Genomic DNA, 24,587 nt, shown 5'->3' with positions numbered 1-24,587 from the left:
GTGGAGGGCATGGAAGCATACACAGACTCTCATTCAGTCTGTAAGATAAACTGAAAAATAAACAGCACAAATGAACGAATCTCCTGCTGCTTGTTATGGTATTCTGATAGCCAGCACCTGTGGCTGTCAGAATACCCAAACAATACCGACTTCTGATTGGCTGATGTCACTGTTTAGCTCCTTCAGGCTGGGTTCACACCACTGTGAATTGGATGCGGGTCCCCCACATCCAATTCGCAATAGCAAGAGATTTTGACTGGCTCTCTTTGGAGCCAGTTCACATATATCCGCAGTGGGTCCGGTGCAATTTTCACAAAAACGCTGTGCGTCTTTTGGTCCCTTTCAGGTCCGAATTCAGCCCAAGATTCGAGCTGAAATCGGACCTGAAATGGGGAACAACGACGTCTCAAGCTGTGTAATGTCAACAGGACCACCAATGGATCGAATTAAGACTGTTCCATAAAATAGCCAGCTTTAGCCAGGACAAATAAAACATGTTAGCAATAAAGAATATTTACATTTCCATCAACAAATACGGAACTAATGTATACTTGGCTATTTACATTTGCATACACTTTAATCTGTACTTGTCCAATACTTGCTAACTTTTTACTCAGAAAAAGCCAAGAAAATTAATTGCCAATTAAAACAAATGTAGAATCTCTGAAAGCAGTAAAGGTCATAGAGGCTGTAATCATGTCTGCAGATCCTTTCTATTCCCTGCCATTAAACAAGTTGTTCAACCTTTCATAAGAGGATATCCAAACACTAAAGGGTGATTTGTCTATCTAGAAATATCTATGATAGCAGACAGCCTGAGTGGAATGCTTGATTAAGAGGAACAAGCTTCCAAATTAACGTTTATACGGCTTCCTAATTGCTGCAACATAAATTAGGAAGACATAAGGATTTTCTCTAAGCAGCATGTTGTGTTTGAGCAATGAATTTTAAAGTTGCTGACTCTCCACTGCCTGGCTTGCTTTAAGTTTCTTGTAACAGAGAGATCTCATTCCAATGTAAATTGTGATTCAAGTCAATACCAATTTATGCCACATCTAAAGAGTTACAAAGAGCAGACGACTGGCACTGTGTCTGGATCCAATACAACATTATGTACATTATGGTACGGCACAAATAGAAATACCTTACTTCATTATTTATTTGCTTTTGCAACATGTTTTATGTTGTGCTTTATAGGCACTGCATAATGAGACAGGAATTAAACCAATGGCAGATAGAGCTGCAGGATTGCTGTTTAATGGTTCAAGGCAATACAGACACAAGCAGAGGAGAGAGGTGCCGTGCCAAGTAATATATGATACTACTGTTAGGGCATAGAAGATTAAAACCGAGATATGCTATTTTCATTTTATTCTGAGAAAACATGATTCAAACTAAACTTATGGAAATCTACTACTGCTACAATAACTTTTGTTATAATATAAATACTACAAAATCACAGGTTTTCCGATTCGAAAAGTTATTTTATATTTAGTAAATGTATTTCTAATATTTAGAACAAAAACATTTTCAATAAATTGTATGCCATATATTAGCAAACATGTTAACAAGACATCGAAATAAGTACAGAGCTGTACAGAGTATTACATAACAGAACTCATAACTAGCAGGCAGATAGTAAGCCTTATGCCGCGTACACACGATCAGGCCAAATCTCATCGGAATTCCGACGAAATTCCGGAGAAAAATAGAATATGTTCTATATCTAAACTCCAATGGAATTCATCGGAATTTCCGATGAAAAAACTCAGATGGGGCTACACATGATCGGAATATCCGATGGAAAAAGTCAGTCTGACTTTTTCCATCAGAATTTCCGATCGTGTGTACAAGGCATTAGGGCTGGTTTACAATTGCTTTAAAACAAGGCTTCGGACACACTTTCTTAAAGCTCTCTGAACCCCAGTCAAAGCTCCTTTCACTAAATAAAATGGTTAGCATACAGTCCTGTTTACACCTGCTTTTGCTTGGTGCTTCGATGAAGCTTTGGTGGGGCTTTGGTGGAGCTTTAATGGGACTTCAGTGGGGCTACAAGAGAGCTTTGCCATAGACTTCTATTACGCTTTAACCACTTCAGCCCCGGGCTATTTGGCTTCCCAAAGACCAGAGCACTTTTTGCGATTCGGCACTGCGTCGCTTTAACAGACAATTGCTCGGACGTGGCTCTCAGACAAAATTTACGTCCTTTTTTCCCCACAAATAGAGCTTTCTTTTGGTGGTATTTGAACACCTCTGCAGTTTTTATTGTTTGCGCTATAAACAAAAAAAAGGGCCACAATTTTGAAAAAAAGCAACATTTTTTACTTTTTGCCATAATAAATATCCCCAAAAAATATATCCTCAGTATCCGCCGATATTTATTCTTCTACATATTTTTGGTAAATAAAATCACAATAAGCGTTTGATTGGTTTGCGCAAAAGTTATAGCGTCTACAAAATAGGGGACAGTTTTATGGCATTTTTATTAACTTTTTTTTTTTTTTACTCGTAATGGCGGCAATCAGCAATTTTCATCATGACTGCGACATTATGGCGGACACATGGGACACTTTTGACGCCATTTTGGGACCATTTATACAGAGATCAGTGCTATAAAAATGCATTGATTACTGTGTAAATGACACTGGCAGTGAAGGGGTTAACCAGTAGGGGAAAATGAAGGGGTTAAGTGTGTCCTAGGCATGTGTTCTAACTGTAGGGGGGATGGGCTACGTGTGACATGACACTGATCACCGCTCCCGATCACAGGGATCTGTGATCAGTGTCCTGTCACTAGGCAGAACAGGGAAATGCTTGTTTACATCAGCATTGTTTACATCATGATTCTCCGTTGCAAAATAGCTCAATCTCTGTCAGATTAGATGGAGAGTGTCTGAACAGCAATGTTCAAGTCTTGCCACAGATTCTCAATTGGATTTAGGTCTGGACATTGACTGGGCCATTCTAACACATTAATGAATATGCGTTGATCTAAACCATTCCATTGTAGCTCTGGTTGTAGGTTTAGGGTTGTTGTCCTGCTGAAAGGTGAACCTCCGCCCCAGTCTCAAGTCTTTTGCAGACTCTGAGGCCGCGTACACACGGTCGATCCATCCGATGAGAATGGTCCGACGGACCGTTTTCATCAGTTCACCGCTGAAGCAGACTGATGGTCTGATGTGCGTACACACCATCAGTTCAAAAACAGATCGGGTCAGAACGCGGTGACGTAAAACACACAACGTGCTGAAAAAAGCATTCTCCCATCCTTAATGCTGCGTACACACGATAATTTTTCGGCTTGTAAAAAAGGACGTTTTTCAGCCTCTCGAAAAAACAAAGTTTTTTCCAACTTCATCATTAAAACAACGGTGCCCACACACGATCGTGAAAAAAAAATGCTCTAGCAAAGCGTGGTGACGTACAACACGTACAACGGCACTATAAAGGGGAAGTTCCATGCGGATGACGCCACCCTTGGGGATGCTTTTGCTGATTTCGTGTTTGTAATAGACGATACACGCTTTTCTGTCTGTTACAGCGTGATGAATGTGCTTACTCCATTACGAATGGTAGTTTTATCAGAACGAGCGCTCCCGTCTCATAACTTGCTTCTAAGCATGCGCAGGTTTTTCATGTCGTTAAAGCCCACACACGATCATTTTTTACAACCCAAAAAACAACATTGTTTAAACTCTTGTTAAAAAATAGAGCCTGTTCGAAAAAAAATGCTCTGAAGCCCACACACGATCGTTTCAAATGACATTTTTAAAAAACACAGGGCCAGATTCACAGATAAAATACGCCGACATATCTACTGATAAGCCGGCGTATTTTCAAATTTCCCGAGTCGTATCTTCAGTTTGAATCCTCAAACCAAGATACGACGGCATTTGGGTAAGATCCGACAGGCGTACGGCTTCGTACGCCTTCGGATCTTAGGATGCAATACTTCGGCGCCTGCTGGGTGGAGTTCGTGTCGTTTTCCGCGTCGGGTATGCTAATTGGCTGTTTACGGCGATCCACGAAGGTACGCACGGTCGTCGAATTCTCTTACGTCGTCGCTAGTCGGCTTTTCCCGGCGTAAAGGTAAGGATGCCATTTCAATGGCTTATATTTAGACTAGCCATGTTAAAGTATGGCTGTCATTCCCGCGTCGAATTTCAAATTTTTTTTTTTTGCGTAAGTTGTCCGTGAATAGGAAAGGACGTAAGGCACGTCGCTGTTCGGTGCGACGTCATTTTGCGCAAAGCACGGCGGGAAATTTCAAAACGGAGCATGCGCAGTACACGTTCAGCGCGGGAACGCGCCTAATTTAAATGATAGACGCCCCATTTGAATTAGGCGGGCTTGCGCCGGACGGATTTACGTTACGCCGCCGCAAGTTTACAGGCAAGTGCTTTGTGAATCAAGCACTTGCCCGTAAAACTTGCGGCGGTGTAACGTAAATGTGATATGTTACGCCGCCGCGGATTTACGCGATTCTACCTGAATCTGGCCCACAGTTTTTTACAACACGAAAAATGATTGTGTGTACGCGGCATAAGACTTCTGGGATGGATGACATAACTTGCCTAGAAAAGAAACCAGGAAGTAACTAAAGAAATGTAAAAAAGTTTAAAACAAGTAAATGTGATATATCGTATTTTCCGGCGTATACGACGACTTTTTAACCCATGAAATTCTTCTTAAAAGTCGGGGGTCGTCTTATACGCCGGTAACCCAACATATGCAGACCGCGGCCATCCATTTTTCAAAAGCTGCGCCTCCTCCTTTTGCCGTTCCGTGATAGGCAGAACACTCAGCTTCCCAACAGAGCATCTGTTCAGTGTTCCGCCTATCACGGATGCCCTCTCATCCTCGGACGAGAGGGCATCCGTCATAGGTGGAACACTGAACATGTCTCCTGGGAAGCTGAGTGTTCTGCCTATCATGGAACAGCACAAGGAGGAGGTGCGGCTTTTGAAAATGGACGGCTGCGGTCTGACAGATTCTGCATGTCAGAGATAAGGTAAGGGATCGTCGAGACATGCAATGGCACAGTGAGGTATGCAGTGGCACAGTGAGGTATGCAGTGACACAGTGAGGCATGCAATGGTGCACAGTGAGGCATGTATTGGTGCACAGTGAGGCATGTATTGGTGCACAGTGAGGCATGTAATGGCACAGTGAGACATGTAATGGTGGCACAGTGAGGCATGTAATGGCACAGTGAGGCATGTAATGGTGGCACAGTCTGGCATGTAATGGTGGCACAGTCTGGCATGTAATGGCACAGTGAGGTGAGGCGAGGCATGACTAGTAGGAAGGGGGTCGTCTTATACGGTGAGTATATCCAAAACTAAAATCTTAGCTGGAAAATTAGGGGGTCGTCTTATACGCCGGAAAATACAGTACTTTCCTGTCTATGTAATAATGTTAGCAGCATGAGGATTGAAAACAATCAATGTTGATTGGCAGAGTGAAGTTCCACTTTAAGGTGTAATGTAAATAGGCAACATGTTTTGCAATAAATTACACTATTAAATACATTTTAATTACATCACACATGTATATATAGTAAAGTGACTTTCCACTAATACGAACTATATCATAGAACTTTGATAAGGAAACAACACTCAGGCTGCTATAAACATCATAGTAAACAAGGTTTTTATGAATAAAGCACAGCCAGCTTATAATGCTAAGTAAATTTCTAAACTCCTAATACATTACAGCACACGTTTCAAACACAAGACCCAGAGATATAACTGGTCCTTTGAGGGCAACCATAATGCTGATGCAGCCCACGATGAAATTGAGTTTGACACCCACTGCATTAGAGGATACTGTCTGTAAATCTTGTTATTATTACCATTTTAGTGCAGTGAAGGATATTACAGTAATCCAGTATTATCTTTAATACAGATCTAACACATTTCAAATAACTAAATATGGCACAAGTCTGAGTTACCTCTTTTTGTCATGATTAAAAACACAATACTACTAAACTGTTTCATGTGACCCAAAGTAAAGATCATATGTTCGCTGATGATAATCATTGTGGGTGTGTCATCAGAGACTGAAGAAACTGTATTCTATAAACCTCTTAAGGACCAGTCGCCGTCACTATACAGTGGCAGGTTGGCTCTCCTGGGCGAATTGACGTAGGTGTACGTTGGCCGCCTTAGGAACATTTGGGGGGCCGCCGGAGTCGATGTACCTTGACCAGCGGCCGCGATGTCCGCCGGCCACCCGCAATCGCTCCACAGAGAGCCAGAATGGGAATCTGTCAATGTAAACAGACAGATCCCCGTTCTGACAGGGAAGAAGAGACAGATCTTCTGTTCCTAGTAATTAGGAACAGCAATCTCTCTCCTCCTCCAGTCAGTCCCATGCCCCCCAGAGTTAGAAACACCTCCCAGGGAACACATTTATTTATTTTGATCTTCACTACCAGTGACATTTACACAGTGATCAGTGCATTTTTATAGCACTGATCACTGTATAAATGTCTATGGTCCCAAAAATTGGTAAAAGTGTCTGATCTGTCCACCGCAATGATGCAGTCCTGCTAAAAATTGCAGATTGCTGCCATCACTAGTAAATAAAAAAAAAAAGGATAAAAATACCATAAAATCTATCCCCTATTTTGTAGACATTATAACTTTTGTGCAAACAAATAAATATGCGCTCATTGTGATTTTTTTTACCAAAAATATGTAAAATACATACATATTGGCTTAAATTTCTTCAAAATTGTCGCTCCTTTTTTGTTAATAGTGCAAAAAATAAAAACCGCAGAGGTGATCAAATACCACCAAACGTAAGCTCTATTTGTGGGGGAAAAAAAGGACGTCAATTTTGTTTCGGTAAAATGTTGCAGGACTGCGCAATTGTCAGCTAAAGCATTGCAGTGCCGAATCGCAAAATAAAACCTAATCGTTAAGGGGGCAAATCCTTTCCGGTTCTTAAGTGGTTAAATTAGGCAGACCCTGTCTGGAAGAGATGAAGTAATACAAGGCACAACCACAAACCATAGCCTACATCTGTAAAAATTATTGCTCTTTTGTTGGAAATATATTTACTACAAATACATAAAACCAAGGTTTATAAAACATTAAGGGCTCTTTCACACATAGGGCCTGATTTACCAAGCCTTTACTCCATGACTCATGGAGTAAAAGCAGGAGTAGCAGCCGTTTGGTGATTTACTAAAGAAATACGCTGCTAGTGCAGTGTATTTCCCTAGTTACTAATGTGCTCCGTGCGCCCAGGAGAGGGTGCATTGTGCACCAGTACAGACCTGGCGCACGGCACATTAAACTATAAATTGCGGGGGTTTGGGCGGGAGTTTATTAAGGGGGGAGGTGGGGGGATGCAGGGGAAGTGAAGTGACATGTGTTTTGAAGTGTTTGGCGGGCCGAATTGAAAGGGAAAGTGTTTTTTGAAAACAGATCCCCGTACGCTTGCACAGTGCGCCTGAACCTCGGGAGGTTCATTTGCATACTGGGCATGCGCAGAGAGAAAAGTCAGGGATTCCCGTGCGCCTTGTCAGTACGCCGTGAAAATCTTGGTAAATACCAAGCGGCGTACCCGTGAATGCGCTGCGTGACGCGGCGCACGGGAATCTCCGAGCTGTTTTCAGCCCTGAAGGGGAACTCGGCGCCAAATTTCAAACTTGAAATCGGCGCGGGTCCCCCTTCAGGGCTACATTAGGCTCTTAGGCTTGGTCCGGAACGTGAGGGGTTAAACCCGCGCCGATTCGGCGCGGGGGTCCCCCCCAGATCCAAACCAAGCCCTCATCCCAAGCATGCAGTCTGGCCCGGACAGGAATGGGGGAGGGGACGAGCGAGCGGCCCCCCCCCTCCTGAGCCGTACCAGACCGCATGCCCTCAACATGGGGGAGTGTGTGCTGTGGGGGAGGGGGGCACTGCCCCCCCACCCCACAGCACTCTTGCCCCCATGTCGATAGGGACAAGAGCCTCTTCCCGACAACCCTTGCCATTGGTTGTCGGGGTATGCGGGCGGGGCTAATCGGAATCTGTGAGCTCCCTTTAATAAGGGGGCCCCCAGATGCCGGCCCCCCACCCTATGTGAATGAGTATGGGGTACATCGTACCTCTACCCATTCACATGGGGGAAATGTAAAGTAAAAAAAAAACACCACACAGAATAAAATATTTTATTAATCTGCTCCGGAGCCCCCCCTTTCTTCTTTAGCTCTCTTAGAAGGGGGGGTTTCTTCTCTCCCGATCTTCCGCCGGGACCCTGGGCTTCGGTGATTTCTGCCGGGGGAGGGCGCCATCCCTCGGTCCTCTCCGGAGCCTTCCGCCGGATGCCCCCACCCCATTTAAGCTCTTTTTCATTAGGGAGGGGCATCCGGACTTCGGGGTCTTCTGCCGGGGGATGGCGCCTATCCCCCGGTCTTTCCGGTGCCTTCCGCCAGGGTTCCGGTCTTCCTGGTCTTCTGCCGGGGGTGCGCCAACTCCCCGGTCTTTTCTCTTCTGTCTTCTCTGCTCCCTCTTCTGCCTGGCTCCCCCGCGGAGCCAGGGCTTTCTTCCGTCTTCTTTATTCTCCCTTCCTTCTTCTGCCTGTCTCCTCCGCGGAGCACAGGGCTTGTCTCCGCTGTCTTCTCCCTTCTCTTCCATTGGATGTTGACACGACGAGGTCCGGCGCTGGAATGCCGTCTGAGCAGTGGGCATGGACTTATATAGGGCAATGCCACCATGTGACCTCAACCCATGTGACATCACATTCCCATCATGCCCAGGGAATGTGATGTCACATGGGTTGAGGTCACATGGTGGCATTACCCTATATAAGTCCATGCCCGCCGCTGACACGGCATGTCAGCGCGGAACCTCGTCGTGTCAACATCCAATGGAAGAGAAGGAAAGAAGGAAGAAGACAGCGGAGACAAGCCCTGGGCTCCCGGAGGAGACAGGCAGAAGAAGGAAGAGAGAAGAAAGAAGACGGAAGAAAGCCCTGGCTCCGCGGGGGAGCCAGGCAGAAGAGGGAGCAGAGAAGACAGAAGAGAAAAGACCGGGGAGTTGGCGCACCCCCGGCAGAAGACCAGGAAGACCGGAACCCTGGCGGAAGGCACCGGAAAGACCGGGGGATAGGCGCCATCCCCCGGCAGAAGACCCCGAAGTCCGGATGCCCCTCCCTAATGAAAAAGAGCTTAAATGGGGTGGGGGCATCCGGCGGAAGGCTCCGGAGAGGACCGAGGGATGGCGCCCTCCCCCGGCAGAAATCACCGAAGCCCAGGGTCCCGGCGGAAGATCGGGAGAGAAGAAACCCCCCCTTCTAAGAGAGCTAAAGAAGAAAGGGGGGGCTCCGGAGCAGATTAATAAAATATTTTATTCTGTGTGGTGTTTTTTTTTTACTTTACATTTCCCCCATGTGAATGGGTAGAGGTACGATGTACCCCATACTCATTCACATAGGGTGGGGGGCCGGAATCTGGGGACCCCTTTATTAAAGGGGTCTCTCAGATTCTGATAAGCTCTCCGCCCGCATACCCCGACAACCAACGGCCAGGGTTGTCGGGAAGAGGCTCTTGTCCCTATCGACATGGGGGCAAGAGTGCTTTGGGGTGGGGGGGGCAGTGCCCCCCTCCCCCACAGCACACACTCCCCCATGTTGAGGGCATGTGGTCTGGTATGGCTCAGGAGGGAGGGGGGCGCTCGCTCGTCCCCACCCCCATTCCTGTCTGACCAGACTGCGTGCCTGGGATAAGGGCTTGGTTTGGATCTTGGGGGGGGGCCCACGCTATTTTTTTGGGCCCCGGTTTAACCCCTTATGTTCCAGACGAAGCCTAAGCCTGGTATGCACCTGGAGGGAACCCACCTTATTTTTTTTGGGGGGGTCTGGAGTTCCCCTTCATGAACAGCGATCTGTCATTTACACATGTCAGTCCCATCCCCCCCCCCCTACAGTTAGAACACACCCAGGGAACATATTTAACCCCTCCCTCGCACCTAGTGTTAACCCCTTCCCTGCCAGTGGCATTTTTTGAGTAAGCAATGCATTTTTTACAGCACTGATCGCTAGAAAAATGCCAATGGTTCCAAAAAAGTGTTCGATGTGTCCGCCATAATGTCGCAGTACCGATAAAAATCGCTGATCGCCCCAATAACTAGTTAAAACAACAAAAAAAATAAATTTGTAGACGCTATACCTTTTGCAAAAACCAAACACTAAACGCTATTTGCGAATTTTTGGAACCAAAAAGATGTAGAATACGTATCGGCCTAAACTGAGGGGTTTTTTAGTTTTTTGAATATATATTTTTGGGGATATTTATTATAGCAAAAAGTAAAAATATTTTTTACATATGTGGGCGGGACTTACGCAAGTCCCGCCCACATATATAAACATCGTTCAAACCACACATGTGAGGTATTGACGCGTGCGTTAGAGCGAGAGCAATACTTTTACCACTAGACTTTCTTTGTAACTATAAACTGGTAACATGGAAAAAAATATAAAAGGTCGCCTATGGGGATATTCACGGAATTCATTTTGGCCCCATTGCAGGAGTGTTTCCAATAGTAAAGCGTGACATGTAAGGTATCTATTTACTCAGTGTAACATCATCTTTCACATTATCCCCAAAAATTGGGCTCACTTTTGTGTTTTGTTAAATTTTAACCACTTGAGCCCGGACCATATTTCTGGTCAATGACCGGGCAAGTTTTTGTGATTCGGCGCGGCGTCGCTTTAACTGACAATTGCGCAGTCGTGCGACGTGGCTCCCAAACAAAATTGGCAACCTTTTTTTTCACACAAATAGATTATTAAATGTGCGTGTTTACTTCTGTCTTTAACACCTCCCCTTCAGGCTGGAAAGCATCAGATCAGGGGAAACAAAAACAAAAAAGCTCTCATTCCATTGCAGCTTGGTTCCTACATGTGTGATGAACTGAGCATGCTCAAACACTTAGAAAAAAAATATCCTTTCTTTTTAAAAGGTGAAAAACACTCATTGGATGCTCATAGAGCGTGGTTTGGATTAATTGCAGGTGTGCCCAATTACAAGCTCACCCAAACTAGAGACTGCAATTTGTTCATGTGATTCCAATTGCTTCATTACTAGCACTGTTATAAAAAGCTTGGATCGATCAGTCCTCAGCTGCCCTCAGAAGGGGCAGGCTGGCAGAAATGCTGTTGCTAAACACAAATGTGGTTTGTTGCATGGGTTTTGTTTTATTTTGCCAATGGTTTTGGTTTATTTTTAAATAATGTTCACTTTGATGTATTTGTCTATGTGGCCTTATTTTATGAAAAATGTGTAAAGCTATGGTTAATTAGAATTTTGAAATGTATTTTTGTTTGTCTTTTTTTGCTTTCCTTGTTTTGTTGACCAATAAAAATTACTTTAAAATTGTTAAGTTTGTCTTTTGTTACTTTTTCATGCTACATATGTTGACAGCTGCAGCTGAACTAGGTTTGGGCCTAACAAATTATGTGTGATTTTTGTCTAAGCTTCTTTCCTGGTGTGTAATCATGAAATGTTTGCCATGTTTATTCTCCCTGACTTTAAAGACAAAAACTGGTAAGTATTTTATTTATTCTGCAGTGGTCCTCAGCCCTCAAGTACCCCCGACAGGACATGTTTTGGGGATTTCTCTTATCAAGAATTGCTGTCCAGACTATTTTAAAGCACATGTGCAAGATGAAGGAAAACCTGCAAACATGGCCTGTGGGGGGGGGGGGGGTTTGCTATTGGTGGACAGGCTTGACGTGCTGATTTACAGCACTGTGCTTAAATCTAGCGCAAGGCAATCCTATTCAAATTGTGGGTGTTTGAGGGAAGCCAAGTGAGTGTTAGAACCCCTGCTTTGTGTTTTTTTATTTTTGTGTTGAGCTTTGTGTCCCTTTTCTTAAAATTGGCTTCACTTCCTGTCACACAGCTGAACAGGAAGTGAGGTTAAAACCCTACCAGTGTCATTTCTTGGGGACACCGGTCAATCTAACTAGTGTCCCCATTAAGCAAATTGCACTCCAGCACTGCTGTGTACACCCCAAATCATGGGTCTTCAAACTACGGCCCTCCAGTTGTTCAGGAACTACAATTCCCATCATGCCTAGTCATGTCTGTGAATGTCAGTGCATTACAAGGCCTCATGGGATGTGTATTTCTACAACAGCTGGAGGGCCGTAGTTTGAGGATCCCTGCCCCAAATGATTATTTAGTTTGGGGTTTAGTAAAGGCAAAGCCACTCTGCAGTACAAGCATAGTTGCTGAAAATCAGAGAGGAAGCACTGATGGTTTTAACATCCAATCCTGTAGAAGCAAAGTTGTTTTGTTTTCTTTCTTCCTTGCTTTGCACTTGTAGGAGTGGATTTGCCTTTAGTAAATGGACCCCAAAGTCCAAGATCCCTAATAATTTGGGGTGTACACAGCAAAATGCTAGAGTGCAATTTACATAATGGGAAACTATTTAGATTGATCTGTGTCCACAAGAAAATATATTAGTAAGGTTTTACCCTCACTTCCTGTTTGGCTATGTGACAGGAAGTGAATGAATTAGAAAGGGTGAAGACACCTCACAAATGTTGTCACTATCAGGGGTGCAGACATCCCCAAAAAAATGAGCAGATAATACTTATTTGCAAATTAATAATTTTTTAGTTAACATTGGGTGGGGTGCTCTAACACACACATTCCTACATATTAGCAACGCTCTATCCTGGCCTATTGGCATGGTTATATTTTCTTAGGGCTCTCAATAAAACTCTATGAAATTTGTGCTTAAACTAGAACCAGGGGCGGACTGACAACTCATGGGGCCCCCGGGCAATAGAAGATTATGGGGCCCCTCTGGCTTACAGATGACCACCACGCCAGGAGGTAGTGCAGAGGCGGGCAGCTAAAATCTTGGGATATTCACATTAAAAGCATGTCATTTTCGGACATATCAGGGACAGATCTAAAAAAAACACAGATTTTTACATACTGTCCCTGGTTTTACTGAGCCTGGCAACCCGGATGGGGCCCCCTAGTGGCATGGGGCCCTCGGGCAGTGCCCGAGTGACTCAATGGTCAGTCCGCCCCTGACAAGAACTATAATCAACAAGTTTTATTTTCTTTCATTTTGGATAGAGTGAGGGAGGGTTATAGGCCCTGTCAGTTTATTTTGTATTATCTGTGTCCAATTGGGGAGATTTGCCTTCACTTCCTGCCCCATAGCCAAACAGGAAGTGAGAGAAAAACTATGCAAATTAACCACTTCCCGCCCAGCCTATGGCCGATTTACGTCCGGGAAGTGGTTACACAATCCTGACAGGACGTCCTGCAGGATTTCATGCCGCACGCGCCTGTGGGGGCACGCAGCGCGGCGATCGGTGATGCGGGGTGTCAGTCTGACACCCTGCATCTCCGATCTCGGTAAAGAGTCTCTCACGGAGACGGAGACTCTTTACCACGTGATCAGCCGTGTCCAATCACGGCTGATCACGATGTAAACAGGAAGAGCCATCGATGGCTCTTCCTCACTCGCGTCTTACAGACGCGAGTATAGGAGAGCCGATCGGCGGCTCTCCTGACAGGGGGCGTTCGCGCTGATTGTTTATCAGCGCAGCCCCCCCTCGGATCACCACACTGGACCACCAGGGATGCCCACCCTGGACCACCAGGGTGTGCAAAAACAAAAAAAATATAGAACAAAAAAACAAAAAGCATTAAAAAATAAGAAAAAAGATGCCAATCAGTGCCCACAAATGGGCACTGACTGGGAAAATCAGTGCCACCCCACAGTGCCCATCCATGCACAGTGCCCACCTATCAGTGCCCACCTGTGCCACCCATAAGTATCCATCAGTGCCACCCATAAGTGCCGCCCATAAGTATCCATCAGTGCCACCCATAAGTGCCGCCCATCTGTGCCGCCCATGAGTGCCCATCAGTGCCGCCTATGAGTGCCCATCAGTGCCGCATAGCAGCGCCGCCAATCAATGCCACCTCATCTGTGCCGTCAGTACTACCTCATCGATGTCCATCAGTGCCATCTCATCGGGGCCCATCAGTGCCGCCATATCAGTGCCCGTAATTGAAAGAGAAAAACTTATTTACAAAAAAATTAACCTAAAAAAAGAAAAAGGTTTTTTTGTTTCAAAATTTGCAGTCTTTTTTTAGTTGTTGCGCAAAAAAAAAACGCAGAGGTGATCAAATAACAACAAAAGAAAGCTCTATTTGTGGGGAAAAAAGGACGCCAATTTTGTTTGGGTACAGTGTTGTATGACCGCGCAATTGCCATTCAAAGTGCGACAGTGTTGAAAGCTGAAAATTGGCTTGGGCGGGAAGGTGCGTAAGTGCCTGGTATGGAAGTGGTTAAGGGAATCCAGTGCCCCCCCAGAACTAGTGTGTGGGTCCCCTGAAAATTACTGGGCGGGGTTATACAAAAACAGGGTGTGACCTTGACAGGAAGGGGTGGGTCATTTTTCTATTAGGAGGTGCAGATATGTAGTCAGGCCTAGGGCAGAACCAAACCTTAATATACTACTGCATATTAGGGCTTATTTAGACCGGAACCGATTTACAGCGTGTTTTTATATTGTGGGAGGAAACCCACGCAGGCACAGGGAGAACATGCAAACTCCATGCAGATGCTGTCACGGGCGGGATTCGAACCAACGACTCTTTTGCTGCTAGGTCAAAGTGCTATACACTACACCACTGTGGTGAACGAACATGATTGCAGCTGAAAGCATGAGATCTTTTTTTTTTTTTTCAATACCATGCTTTCCAGCCTTATTGACCCCGCCTCTCTCCATAAAGAGGACCTGTCACACACTAGTCCTATTACAAGGGATGTTTACATTCCTTGTAATAGGAAGAAAACTGATAATTTTTTTTTTATTTTTTTATTTCAGTGTAAAACATTATAAAACTAAATAAAAATAAATAAGAAAACCCCAAAAAAAAATTTTAAAGCGCCCCGTCGCGACGAGCTCGCGCACAGAAGCAAACGCATACGCGAGTAGCGCCCGCATATGAAAACAGTATTCAAACCACACAAGTGAGGTATCGCCGCGATCGTTAGAGTGAGAGCAATAATTCTAGCCCTAGACCTACTCTGCAACTCAAAAAATGCAACCTGTAGAATTTTTTAAACGTCGCCTATCGAGTTTTTTAAAGGGTAAAAGTTTGACGCCATGCCACGAGCGGGCGCAATTTTTAAGCGTGACATGTTGGGTATCATTTTACTCGGCGTAACATTATCTTTCACAATATAGAAAAAAATTGGGCAAAATGTATTGTTGTCTTATTTTTTAATTCAAAAAAGTGATTTTTATCCAAAAAAAGTGCGCTTGTAAGACCGCTGCGCAAATACGGTGTGACAAAAAGTATTGCAATGACTGCCATTTTATTCCCTAGGATGTCTGCTAAAAAAAAATATATAATGTTTGGGGGTTCTGATTAATTTTCTAGCCAAAAAATTGTGATTTTCACATGAAGGAGAGAAGTGCCAGAATTAACCCGGTGGGCAAGTGGTTAAAGTACTCATGGCTATAAAGAATAGAGTCATTGCTCATTAAAAAAAAAAAAAAAAAGGGGGTCCCTCCAAATTAAATTACCAGGCCCTTCAGGTCTGGAATGGATATTAAGGGGAACCCCGCCGTAAAAACCCCCAAAAAAAAAGACGTGCGGTTCCCGGCAAATATCCATTCCAGACCCTTCAGGTCTGGTGTGGATTTTAAGGGGAACTCCACCCCAAATTGAAAAAAAAAATGGCGTGGAGTCCCCCTAAAAATCCACACCAGACCCTTATCCGAGCACGTTGACCTGGCCGGCCGCAGAAAAGAGGGGGGGACAGAGTGCGGCCCCCCCCCTCTCCTGAACCGCACCAGGCCACATGCCCTCAACATGGGGAGGATGTCCCCATGTTGATGGGGACAAGGGTCTCATCCCCACAACCCTTGCCCGGTGGTTGTGGGGGTATGCGGGCGGGAGGCTTATCAGAATCTGGAAGACCCCTTTAACAAAGGGGACCCCCAGATCCTGGCCCCCCCCCTATGTGAAATGGTAATGGGGTACATTGTACCTCTACCATTTCACCCCAAAAAAAATGTCAAAGTGATAAAAATGACAGTAGCCGGTTTTTGACAAATCTTTTAATAAAGTCTTCTTTTCTTCTTTCCTTCGGGGTTCTTCCGCTGCTTCTTCTCGTCCACATCTTGCCCGACATCTTCTTCTATCTTCTCCGTCCGTCCTTCCGCCTTCTGGTACCGCATCTTGCCCGTTGTCTTCTCCGTCCGCCTCCTCGTCCGCATCTTGGGTCTTCTGCGGTCTTCTTCTCGGTCCGCCACCTTCTCGTCCCCTGCGTTTGAATTGTAATTGGCCGCCGTTTTCCCGCTCCTGGGACCCGCCCCCCTCTGACGCCACAAGTAAACTCCTTAGAAGGTCATGTGCGTCAGAGGGGGGCGGGGTCGCAGAGCGTCACACAGCGGGGGAATTCAATTTCAATCGCGCCGCCCGGAGAAGAAGTTCCCGCCGTGTCACACTCATGTGACCCCGCCCCCCTCTGACGCACATGACCTTCTAAGGAGTTTACTTGTGGCGTCAGAGGGGGGCGGGTCCCAGGAGCGGGAAAACGGCGGCCAATTACAATTCAAACGCAGGGGACGAGAAGGTGGCGGACCGAGAAGAAGACCGCAGAAGACCCAAGATGCGGACGAGGAGGCGGACGGAGAAGACAACGGGCAAGATGCGGTACCAGAAGGCGGAAGGACGGACGGAGAAGATAGAAGAAGATGTCGGGCAAGATGTGGACGAGAAGAAGCAGCGGAAGAACCCCGAAGGAAAGAAGAAAAGAAGACTTTATTAAAAGATTTGTCAAAAACCGGCTACTGTCATTTTTATCACTTTGACATTTTTTTTGGGGTGAAATGGTAGAGGTACAATGTACCCCATTACCATTTCACACAGGGGGGGGGTCAGGATCTGGGGGTCCCCTTTGTTAAAGGGGTCTTCCAGATTCTGATAAACCTCCCGCCCGCATACCCCCACAACCACCGGGCAAGGGTTGTGGGGATGAGACCCTTGTCCCCATCAACATGGGGACATCCTCCCCATGTTGAGGGCATGTGGCCTGGTGCGGTTCAGGAGAGGGGGGGGGCCGCACTCTGTCCCCCCCTCTTTTCTGCGGCCGGCCAGGTCAACGTGCTCGGATAAGGGTCTGGTGTGGATTTTTAGGGTGACTCCACGCCATTTTTTTTTTCAATTTGGGGTGGAGTTCCCCTTAAAATCCACACCAGACCTGAAGGGTCTGGAATGGATATTTGCCGGGAACCGCACGTCTTTTTTTTTTTTTTTTTTTACGGCGGGGTTCCCCTTAATATCCATTCCAGACCTGAAGGGCCTGGTAATTTAATTTGGGGGAACCCCTACACATTTTTTTGTTTGTTTTATGAATGAATCCCTTTAGAATTGTCAGAGCCGACAATTCATTATAGCCGCGTGTGAATTTTTAAATGACTTTTTTCCTTCAGAATGTCACTTTGTGCAGGGGGAGTTCTAAGTGCGGGAAAAATGCGCTATTTCACATGCTGACATTACACCCCCCCTAGGTACGAAATTTAAAGGAATATTTCACTTTTATTGTTTCACTTTAAGAATTATTAATTTCACTGCTCCCGAAAAAACGGCCGTTTTAAAAAATAAAAAAAGCATTGATACATGTTCCCTGGGGCAGAACTGAGGTCCCCAAACACTTTTTAGGACAAAACTTGCAGATTAGCCTTTAAAATGAACACTTTTGATTTCTCCCATAGACTTCTATAGGGAGTTCGGCGCGGCTTTACATATTAGTTTCAATGCGCCGGCTGCTACGCTGGTTCATGCGCCTGATTAAGCCTCCACCCGGAGTACTAATTAATGCATGAACCAGCGCAGCGCACATAGCTTAGTAAATCAGGCCCATAGTGTCCATTTTTCACAGACTTCGTTTGCTCGGCGTTGATCCCCACTGAGTCGGCGGATGACAGGTCCGTATCTCTGCTCACTGTGGAGAGACTGACCTGTCAAATCTCCGTTATGGGGGATCGGATGTCCATTTTTATCCGATCCACCAGACAGATGGAAAATAGGGTTTCCATCTGTCTGAATTTAGCGGAGTGGATTGGAAGTCAGCGGACATGTCACCATTGACATCTGTCGTTCTATAGAACTGTATGGAGTGTCTGTTCAGGTCCGCCTAAAAAACTGACAGGCGGACCTGAACGGTCTTGCATGTGTGAAAGGGGCCTTAGGGGCCTTTAACACATACGGATTATTTGTCTGTTTTTCATCCATCCGTTGATGGATGGAAAATGGACATCAACGCATTCCTATGGAATAACGGATGACAATGGATGATCGTCTATTTTGATCCGTTTCCATCAACAACTGTTTTTTTGAGCGGATGAAAGCTCTATTTTTCATCTGTTAAAAAAACGATCAGACGAAAAACGGATGTTAACTGACAAGTTGTCAGTGTTTCATCCGTTTTTTCATTGGTAGTGAATGTAAAAAAAAAACTGATGAAAAACGGATGTGCTGAACTGATGAAATGAAAGGTCCATATGTGTGAAAGGACCTTAAAGGTTATAATTATACATCATGAACTTATCACTTCCAAAATCTCCAAAATGGCATAGAACTGCCCTTAGCATGCAAAGATTGCCAGGCTATGAACATTAAAACATTTATATGGGCCGGCTTCTAGGACCTATGCCTCACCTTAGGTTGCTCTGGCGCAGATTGTCTTGGGCACATAGCCTGAGCTTGGAAAGGTCTCTTTTGACCTCCTTCCTGTATAACTCCAGGATGCCTGCTGGTCTTACTCATCAGATGTCTTCACTTTGGGCAACACGAGACCTGTTCCACTTTGGCCACCTGGTGGACCCTATATCACGCAAAATGCTATCATTCTCTGACCTCCAAAAGAAATTTGATCTGCCTCGCCAGGTGTTTTTTGGGTACTTGCAAAAACGACACTACGCACAATCCACAATCTCCAAATTCCGAAAAGCTGGTATTAGAGGGACATGCACTCCGAGGTCTGATATCAGACATATATGAGCTGCTAAACTCTTACTCCATCCCCACTTGTGGTAAGCATGCGTATATGCTCCGCTAGGAAAAGGTGCTAGGGAGGAGATCCCAGAGGCGACATGGCAGACGATCTGGTCTCAGGCAGCAAAAAGCTCTTTCTGCACACTATACAAGGAGAACGCCTACAAAATTCTCTATTTTTGGTACCCGACACCAGATGTACTCCACACTATCTATCCCTTCTGCTCAGATAGGTGTTGGCGCTGTCAGAGAGCCAAGGGGACCCTGTACCATATCTACTGGACCTGCCCCAAGATAGTGCCATTTTGGACGGAAACACAGCTGTTGTTGTCCCGTCTCTTGGGAGTACCAGTTCCCAGGACCCCAAAATTATTTTTACTAGGGGTTTCACCCCTACAAATTCCCAAGTGTTCCAAAAAATTGCTTAGACATGTTTTGACGGCTGCAAGACGCCTGGTTGCTCTCCATTGGAAGCGACAATCCCCTCCTTCCCAGGTGGATCTGTATACAAGGATAAAAGACATAGAGCTGATGGAAAAAATTACAGCCAGATTGCAGGATAGATTCGAAATGCATGACAGTGGCACCGGCGAGAGGACCAGCCCTGAGCTAAGGGCCGAGCCCCCCTACCTCATCCCCCCTATTTTTCTTTTATCTTCTGTTTATTTTATTTTCTTATTTTATTATATTTTCTCTTTTGCCCCTTCTTTTCTCTCTTTCTTTTTGTTTTATTTTTTCTCTCTGTGAATTTTGATGTGGTTTTCGGCAGACTTTATTTTAGGCTCAGTAGTTTCTATGTGGAGTCAGCAAGCTCCCCCTGCTGTCTGCTTTGTGATTTACTGTTCTTTGATATACACTGGCTATGCTGCTGTTATGCTGAAGTCTCTGTATCACAGTGTCAACTTGCGATTAATAAAAACTGTTATTTGAAAAAAAAAAAAAAAAAAAACATTTATAGATTCTTAACAAGCAGTAAAGAAGCTGTGAAACAAGCCCTCAGTGACCTCTGTAGTTGCATGTACTGCTGAGAAAATAACACTCAAAGTTTACAGAAAAAGCACTGAAGTCATTCAAGTCCGCTCTCAGAAACTCAGCTCATCTTGCCTCCACCCTCAGAGCCCTTTGTGTTTACAGTAAAATGTAATAAGGGATAGAAGGCCGCCAAACCCCTGCTAGGAGTTAAGACCACAGCTAGCCCCCCCCCCCTTCATTGTATAGCTGTAAATTTGTGGATAAATTAACTGGAGTGGAATTGTAGTACAAAAAAAGGTGGACAGATAGGATTTTTAATGCAGAAAAGACATACCATATTTCTTCTGTATTAAAGTTGCTTATCTGCCTGTCCACACTGCGCAGCTCAATGTAGAATTTCGGCAATAGGGAGATGATTGAACTCCCGCACATGTGCAAGAGCTTCCAGAAGCCATTGGGCTGAAGATGTCAGAAGTCAGCGGGAAGCTCAGAGACATTGCAGTGCTGGAGAGAAGGCAAGTTCATCTTCACTTAAACAGTGCCCCTGCAGCCCCAGAGGCCAGTAAGGGCTTGTTTCAAAGCTCATATTCTGCTTGTTGCTGTTGAAGAATATGTAAATATTTGAATATCTATAGCCTGGCTACAGTTCCACTTAAGAGTTGTTCTATGGCCATGAGCACTCAACTCCTGCCAACATTTCAACATTTTTAAATGAAAACGTATAATATAACCCAGTATTCAAGCTGCACAAAAATAGCCAAATGTGCCCAACCACGCCCCAGTTTATACCAAACAAGTGAGAATTACCTTACTACTGTAGGATAGAGTTCAGAAGTGTAGATGTAAACAACATTAAAGGCAGCACTGACAGAAAGCTTCCCAAGTAAGGCAAGGATGGCTGGATTAAGAAACAAACCTAAAAGAATAAAAAATAAATAAAGAATTTATAAATAAAATCTGTCAGAACAGCAAGGTGTGTACGTGGTGAATGTGACAATACGAATTTGCTGTATGCATTATGATGTAAAATGTATCATTTAACAATTTAATATTACCCCCCCCCCCCCCCCACAAAAAAAAATGAACAGGCTCAGATTAATGAATGAGATTTTTTGGTTTTGGTTTCTAATTTAAAAATGTTCTACCTATCCCCACTGAAATCAGCAATGCACACTAGATATCAGAATACTTTAATTAATTCTAAAGGGAAATTATTGATATATCGGATAGCATTGTCATAGCAACAGTGTTGTAAGTGTGCGGTAGAGAAATATACCTAATTTTAATCAGACTGTGTATAAAAGACTATTCCCCCCCCTTTTTTTTTTTGCTTTTTCTCTCCTGAAGCACAAACTAATTTCTGAATGGTATAGCCACGCCCAAAATTATTGCTACCCTTTTACAAAAAAAAAGTACCTAAACATTTCTCTGAAATAAACTGAAACTGACAAAAGTAATTGGTATCCATTGTTGTTTATTTCATATGTAATAAAAAAAATTACTTTGATTTTAATTCAACAGAATATTTTAAAGAATAAAAAACAGACTAAGCATTTGTCTTTCCAAAAAGCTCCAGTTTTGCCTCCTTTGTTAACCTTCCTGGCGGTATTCCCAAGTCTGGCTCGGGGTGGAATTCCAGTACCATAACCGGTATCGCATTGAAGGATCCAGGCAAAGTTACTTACCTTGTCCCCTGGATCCTGCAATGTCTTACCGCTGTGTTAGCGAGCTCCTCCTCTCGATTCACACACCCTTTGTCACTAGTTGTCTGTCCAGTGCCCTGCATGCGCTTTTATATAATAAAGACTTTTTTCTTCTTGGAAACTGGAGATAGTCCAAAGCAACCAAAAAGTGTCTGTTTATGTCAAAAGCGGTTTTAGACCAGCTAGAAAACGGCGATAATCATTTAGAATCACTTGCAGAATTGAGCGACACTAAAAGTAATGACAGCGACAATTCTGCAACTGAGCAAATTTCTGTGTTTTTGATTTGATTACATTATTGATTATTTTTTATTATATTATTTGTTATAATTATTTATAGTTATTAGATTATAATTTATGATTTTGTGTTTCAAACTTTATCATATCTGGGATGTCTACTAGACTCTTGTTTGGACAGATTTAAGTGAGTTATTCCTAAGAATTGCAGGCCTACAATATAAAACGCCAAATTTCCATGCAAAATAATTGTACCGCTTTCAGCACCTAAAATCCAACATAATCATACCGCCAGGGAGGTTAAAAGGACATTCTCCTGGAAGCATTGTGGCTTGTCAATATATATTTTAACAAGTTCCAATCTGGCTTTTACATGTTTTTCTTTTTGTTTCTGGTTCAATTAACTTTTATTAAAAATGGAAATATAGTGTACATTGTATCATTTTGGATATACGGAAAGAGTATAAGTCAATGGTCTTACAATTCAATCTAACTTACACATTTTAAAACCAATGCATAATCATGTAAATCTTCAACCTACAGAATGAGATACTTTCTTGAAATCCTTCTAATTAGGGTAATAATGAAATATCTGAACACTATGCAACCAAAAATCAAAAAACAGAAAACGGCAGTGGGTCTATGTTTTTCCTTCAACAGTAGAGTGCTCCTGGGTCTTCTTCCTCTGAGCCCGCCCATAGATCAAATAAGCACATCCTTTTAGATGCAATCACCACCTGTTTACAATTCAACTTTTTAGCTATCGAGACTACCTGGGGCCATTTTATCTTCCCTATTCCTTTGCTCTTTTCTGCCTTCGACTTCTTTTTTTTTCTTTCTTACAGCCTTATTTTTGTATCAGCATAACAGCCAGGCTATGAGCATTTTGAAAATAAGAGAGATTAATTATGTGCTAATGACTACATTGGATGGCACAGCACAATCTAAAGAAGCCTCCCATTACATAACAATTGACAATCTCGTTTGTAACTGGGCATTTTTTTTCTATAAAAATGGTGGAATATGTGTGGTAGGGGAGTTTATTAGGATTTTAGGTATTTTATTGTTAAAAAGTATATGCTAATAAATTTGTTTCCGTTTATATTACAGTAATGGAAGAAGTGGATTAGTCTTCATAAATTCCTGTTCATAGACATACCGTATATACTCGAGTATAAGCCGAGTTTTTCAGCCTGATCTCCCGGAATTTGGGGATCCTCTACAAGTGTGCAAAGTTTGTTGTACGGGGGACCTACGTCCCGGGGAGCACCGATTTTTCAAATCCGGGCACCCCTTCCATAGACTCCCATGGTAAACTGTAATTTCTCCAGTGAGTTTGGGGACCCGGTACCGGCCAGGCGTAGGTCCTCTGAACCCAGGAATTTGGCACACATGTAGCCCCATTTCTCCTCTACAAGAGTGCACAGGTTGTCTGGGGGACCTATGGCTAGGGAGCAACGATTTTTCAAAGCCGGGCACCCCTTCCATAGACTCCCATGTTAAACATCAGTCTAGTCATGGACACAGTGAGGCATGGACACAGTGAGGCATGGACACAGTGAGGCATGCACATTGACACAGTGAGGCATGCAGATGGACACAGTGAGGCATGCAGATGGACACCCTAGGCTTATACTCGAGTCAATAAGTTTTCCCTTTTTTGTGGTAAAATTAGGTGCCTTGGCTTATATTCGGGTCAGCTTATACTCGAGTATATACGGTATGGAGGGTTTTCTACATTTATGTACTTAAAAGTAACCTTGTTCTTTTAATTAAGTAAAATCTACTTTTTTTATATATAGATTTTAAATAGATGGATCAAGGAAAAGAAAATGAGTTTTAAGGCATAGACACATTTTCCCAAAATCTAGATATCAGCTCCAAAAAGTTAAGAGCCAGAAATCCTCTATTAAGTGTCCACCAGGTGCTCCAGTATCCTAACAGTGCTAATTGCCCAGTAAATGAAAATCATTTTGGAAAAGTAATTGTTTATCCAGTAGAATTCTAATCCATGTCTGCTTTTTTATTCTCATACATAAATTGATTACTGCACATTTCATAGATAACAGTTATCCAGTCAAAGCATAAACTAAAGTTATCATTTACAATTTATACTGTTTTGCCTGCATATTTAAGCATTAAAATCAGCCATTTTAGAAAAGAGAATTACCTGGACAAAAATAGACAAGGTAAGATTTTTTCAATGGAAATAAATGAGACAGTGCTGTGTGCATTTGAAGTTATATAATCCCTGCTTATAAAAGTGACAGCACCAATTTAAAACTTTGTGTAAAAGCATGCCAAGCCATTAAAAAAACAGACAAAATGTCAAGATTATTATTTGTCCTCCAAGATCATCTTGACCATTGTGTGATGCTGGGACAGACTAATCCACTTATCTACCATTATAAACATATTGGCTAATATAAAAAGGTCACAAAACCAAGACTGCTACAAGAAAAAAGAGGTAATTAGGAGATACAAATTAATGGTAAATTATCTTCTTCTTTCTCATATTTTGCCATGGCAACAGTAACTAGTAGAAACCAAATAGTCTAGAAATTATTTGTGTGCAGGTAATTGTAAAACATCTTGAAGCAATTTTTACTGAACCTTGTGCAGAATCATAAATA

At 43.7% G+C, this 24,587-nt stretch overlaps 1 protein-coding gene across 3 annotated transcripts in view; it reads right to left on the bottom strand.

The window, feature by feature from the left end:
• Positions 1-24,587, bottom strand: part of LOC120947131 (solute carrier family 22 member 15-like) — a 447,489-nt gene that overhangs the window by 222,849 nt on the left and 200,053 nt on the right. For all 3 annotated transcript variants that reach the window (XM_040362147.1, XM_040362150.1, XM_040362149.1), the window contains one exon: positions 20,822-20,930. In XM_040362147.1, coding sequence (XP_040218081.1) covers positions 20,822-20,930 — 109 coding nt within the window. The remainder of the gene's footprint in view (positions 1-20,821; positions 20,931-24,587) is intronic.

The sequence above is a fragment of the Rana temporaria genome, chromosome 8 (genome assembly GCF_905171775.1).
Source record: "Rana temporaria chromosome 8, aRanTem1.1, whole genome shotgun sequence".
In the NCBI taxonomy this organism is placed as follows: Eukaryota; Metazoa; Chordata; class Amphibia; order Anura; family Ranidae; genus Rana; species Rana temporaria.
The sequence above is the reverse complement of the archived record's forward strand: the minus strand, read 5'-3'. Positions and strand labels throughout refer to the sequence as shown.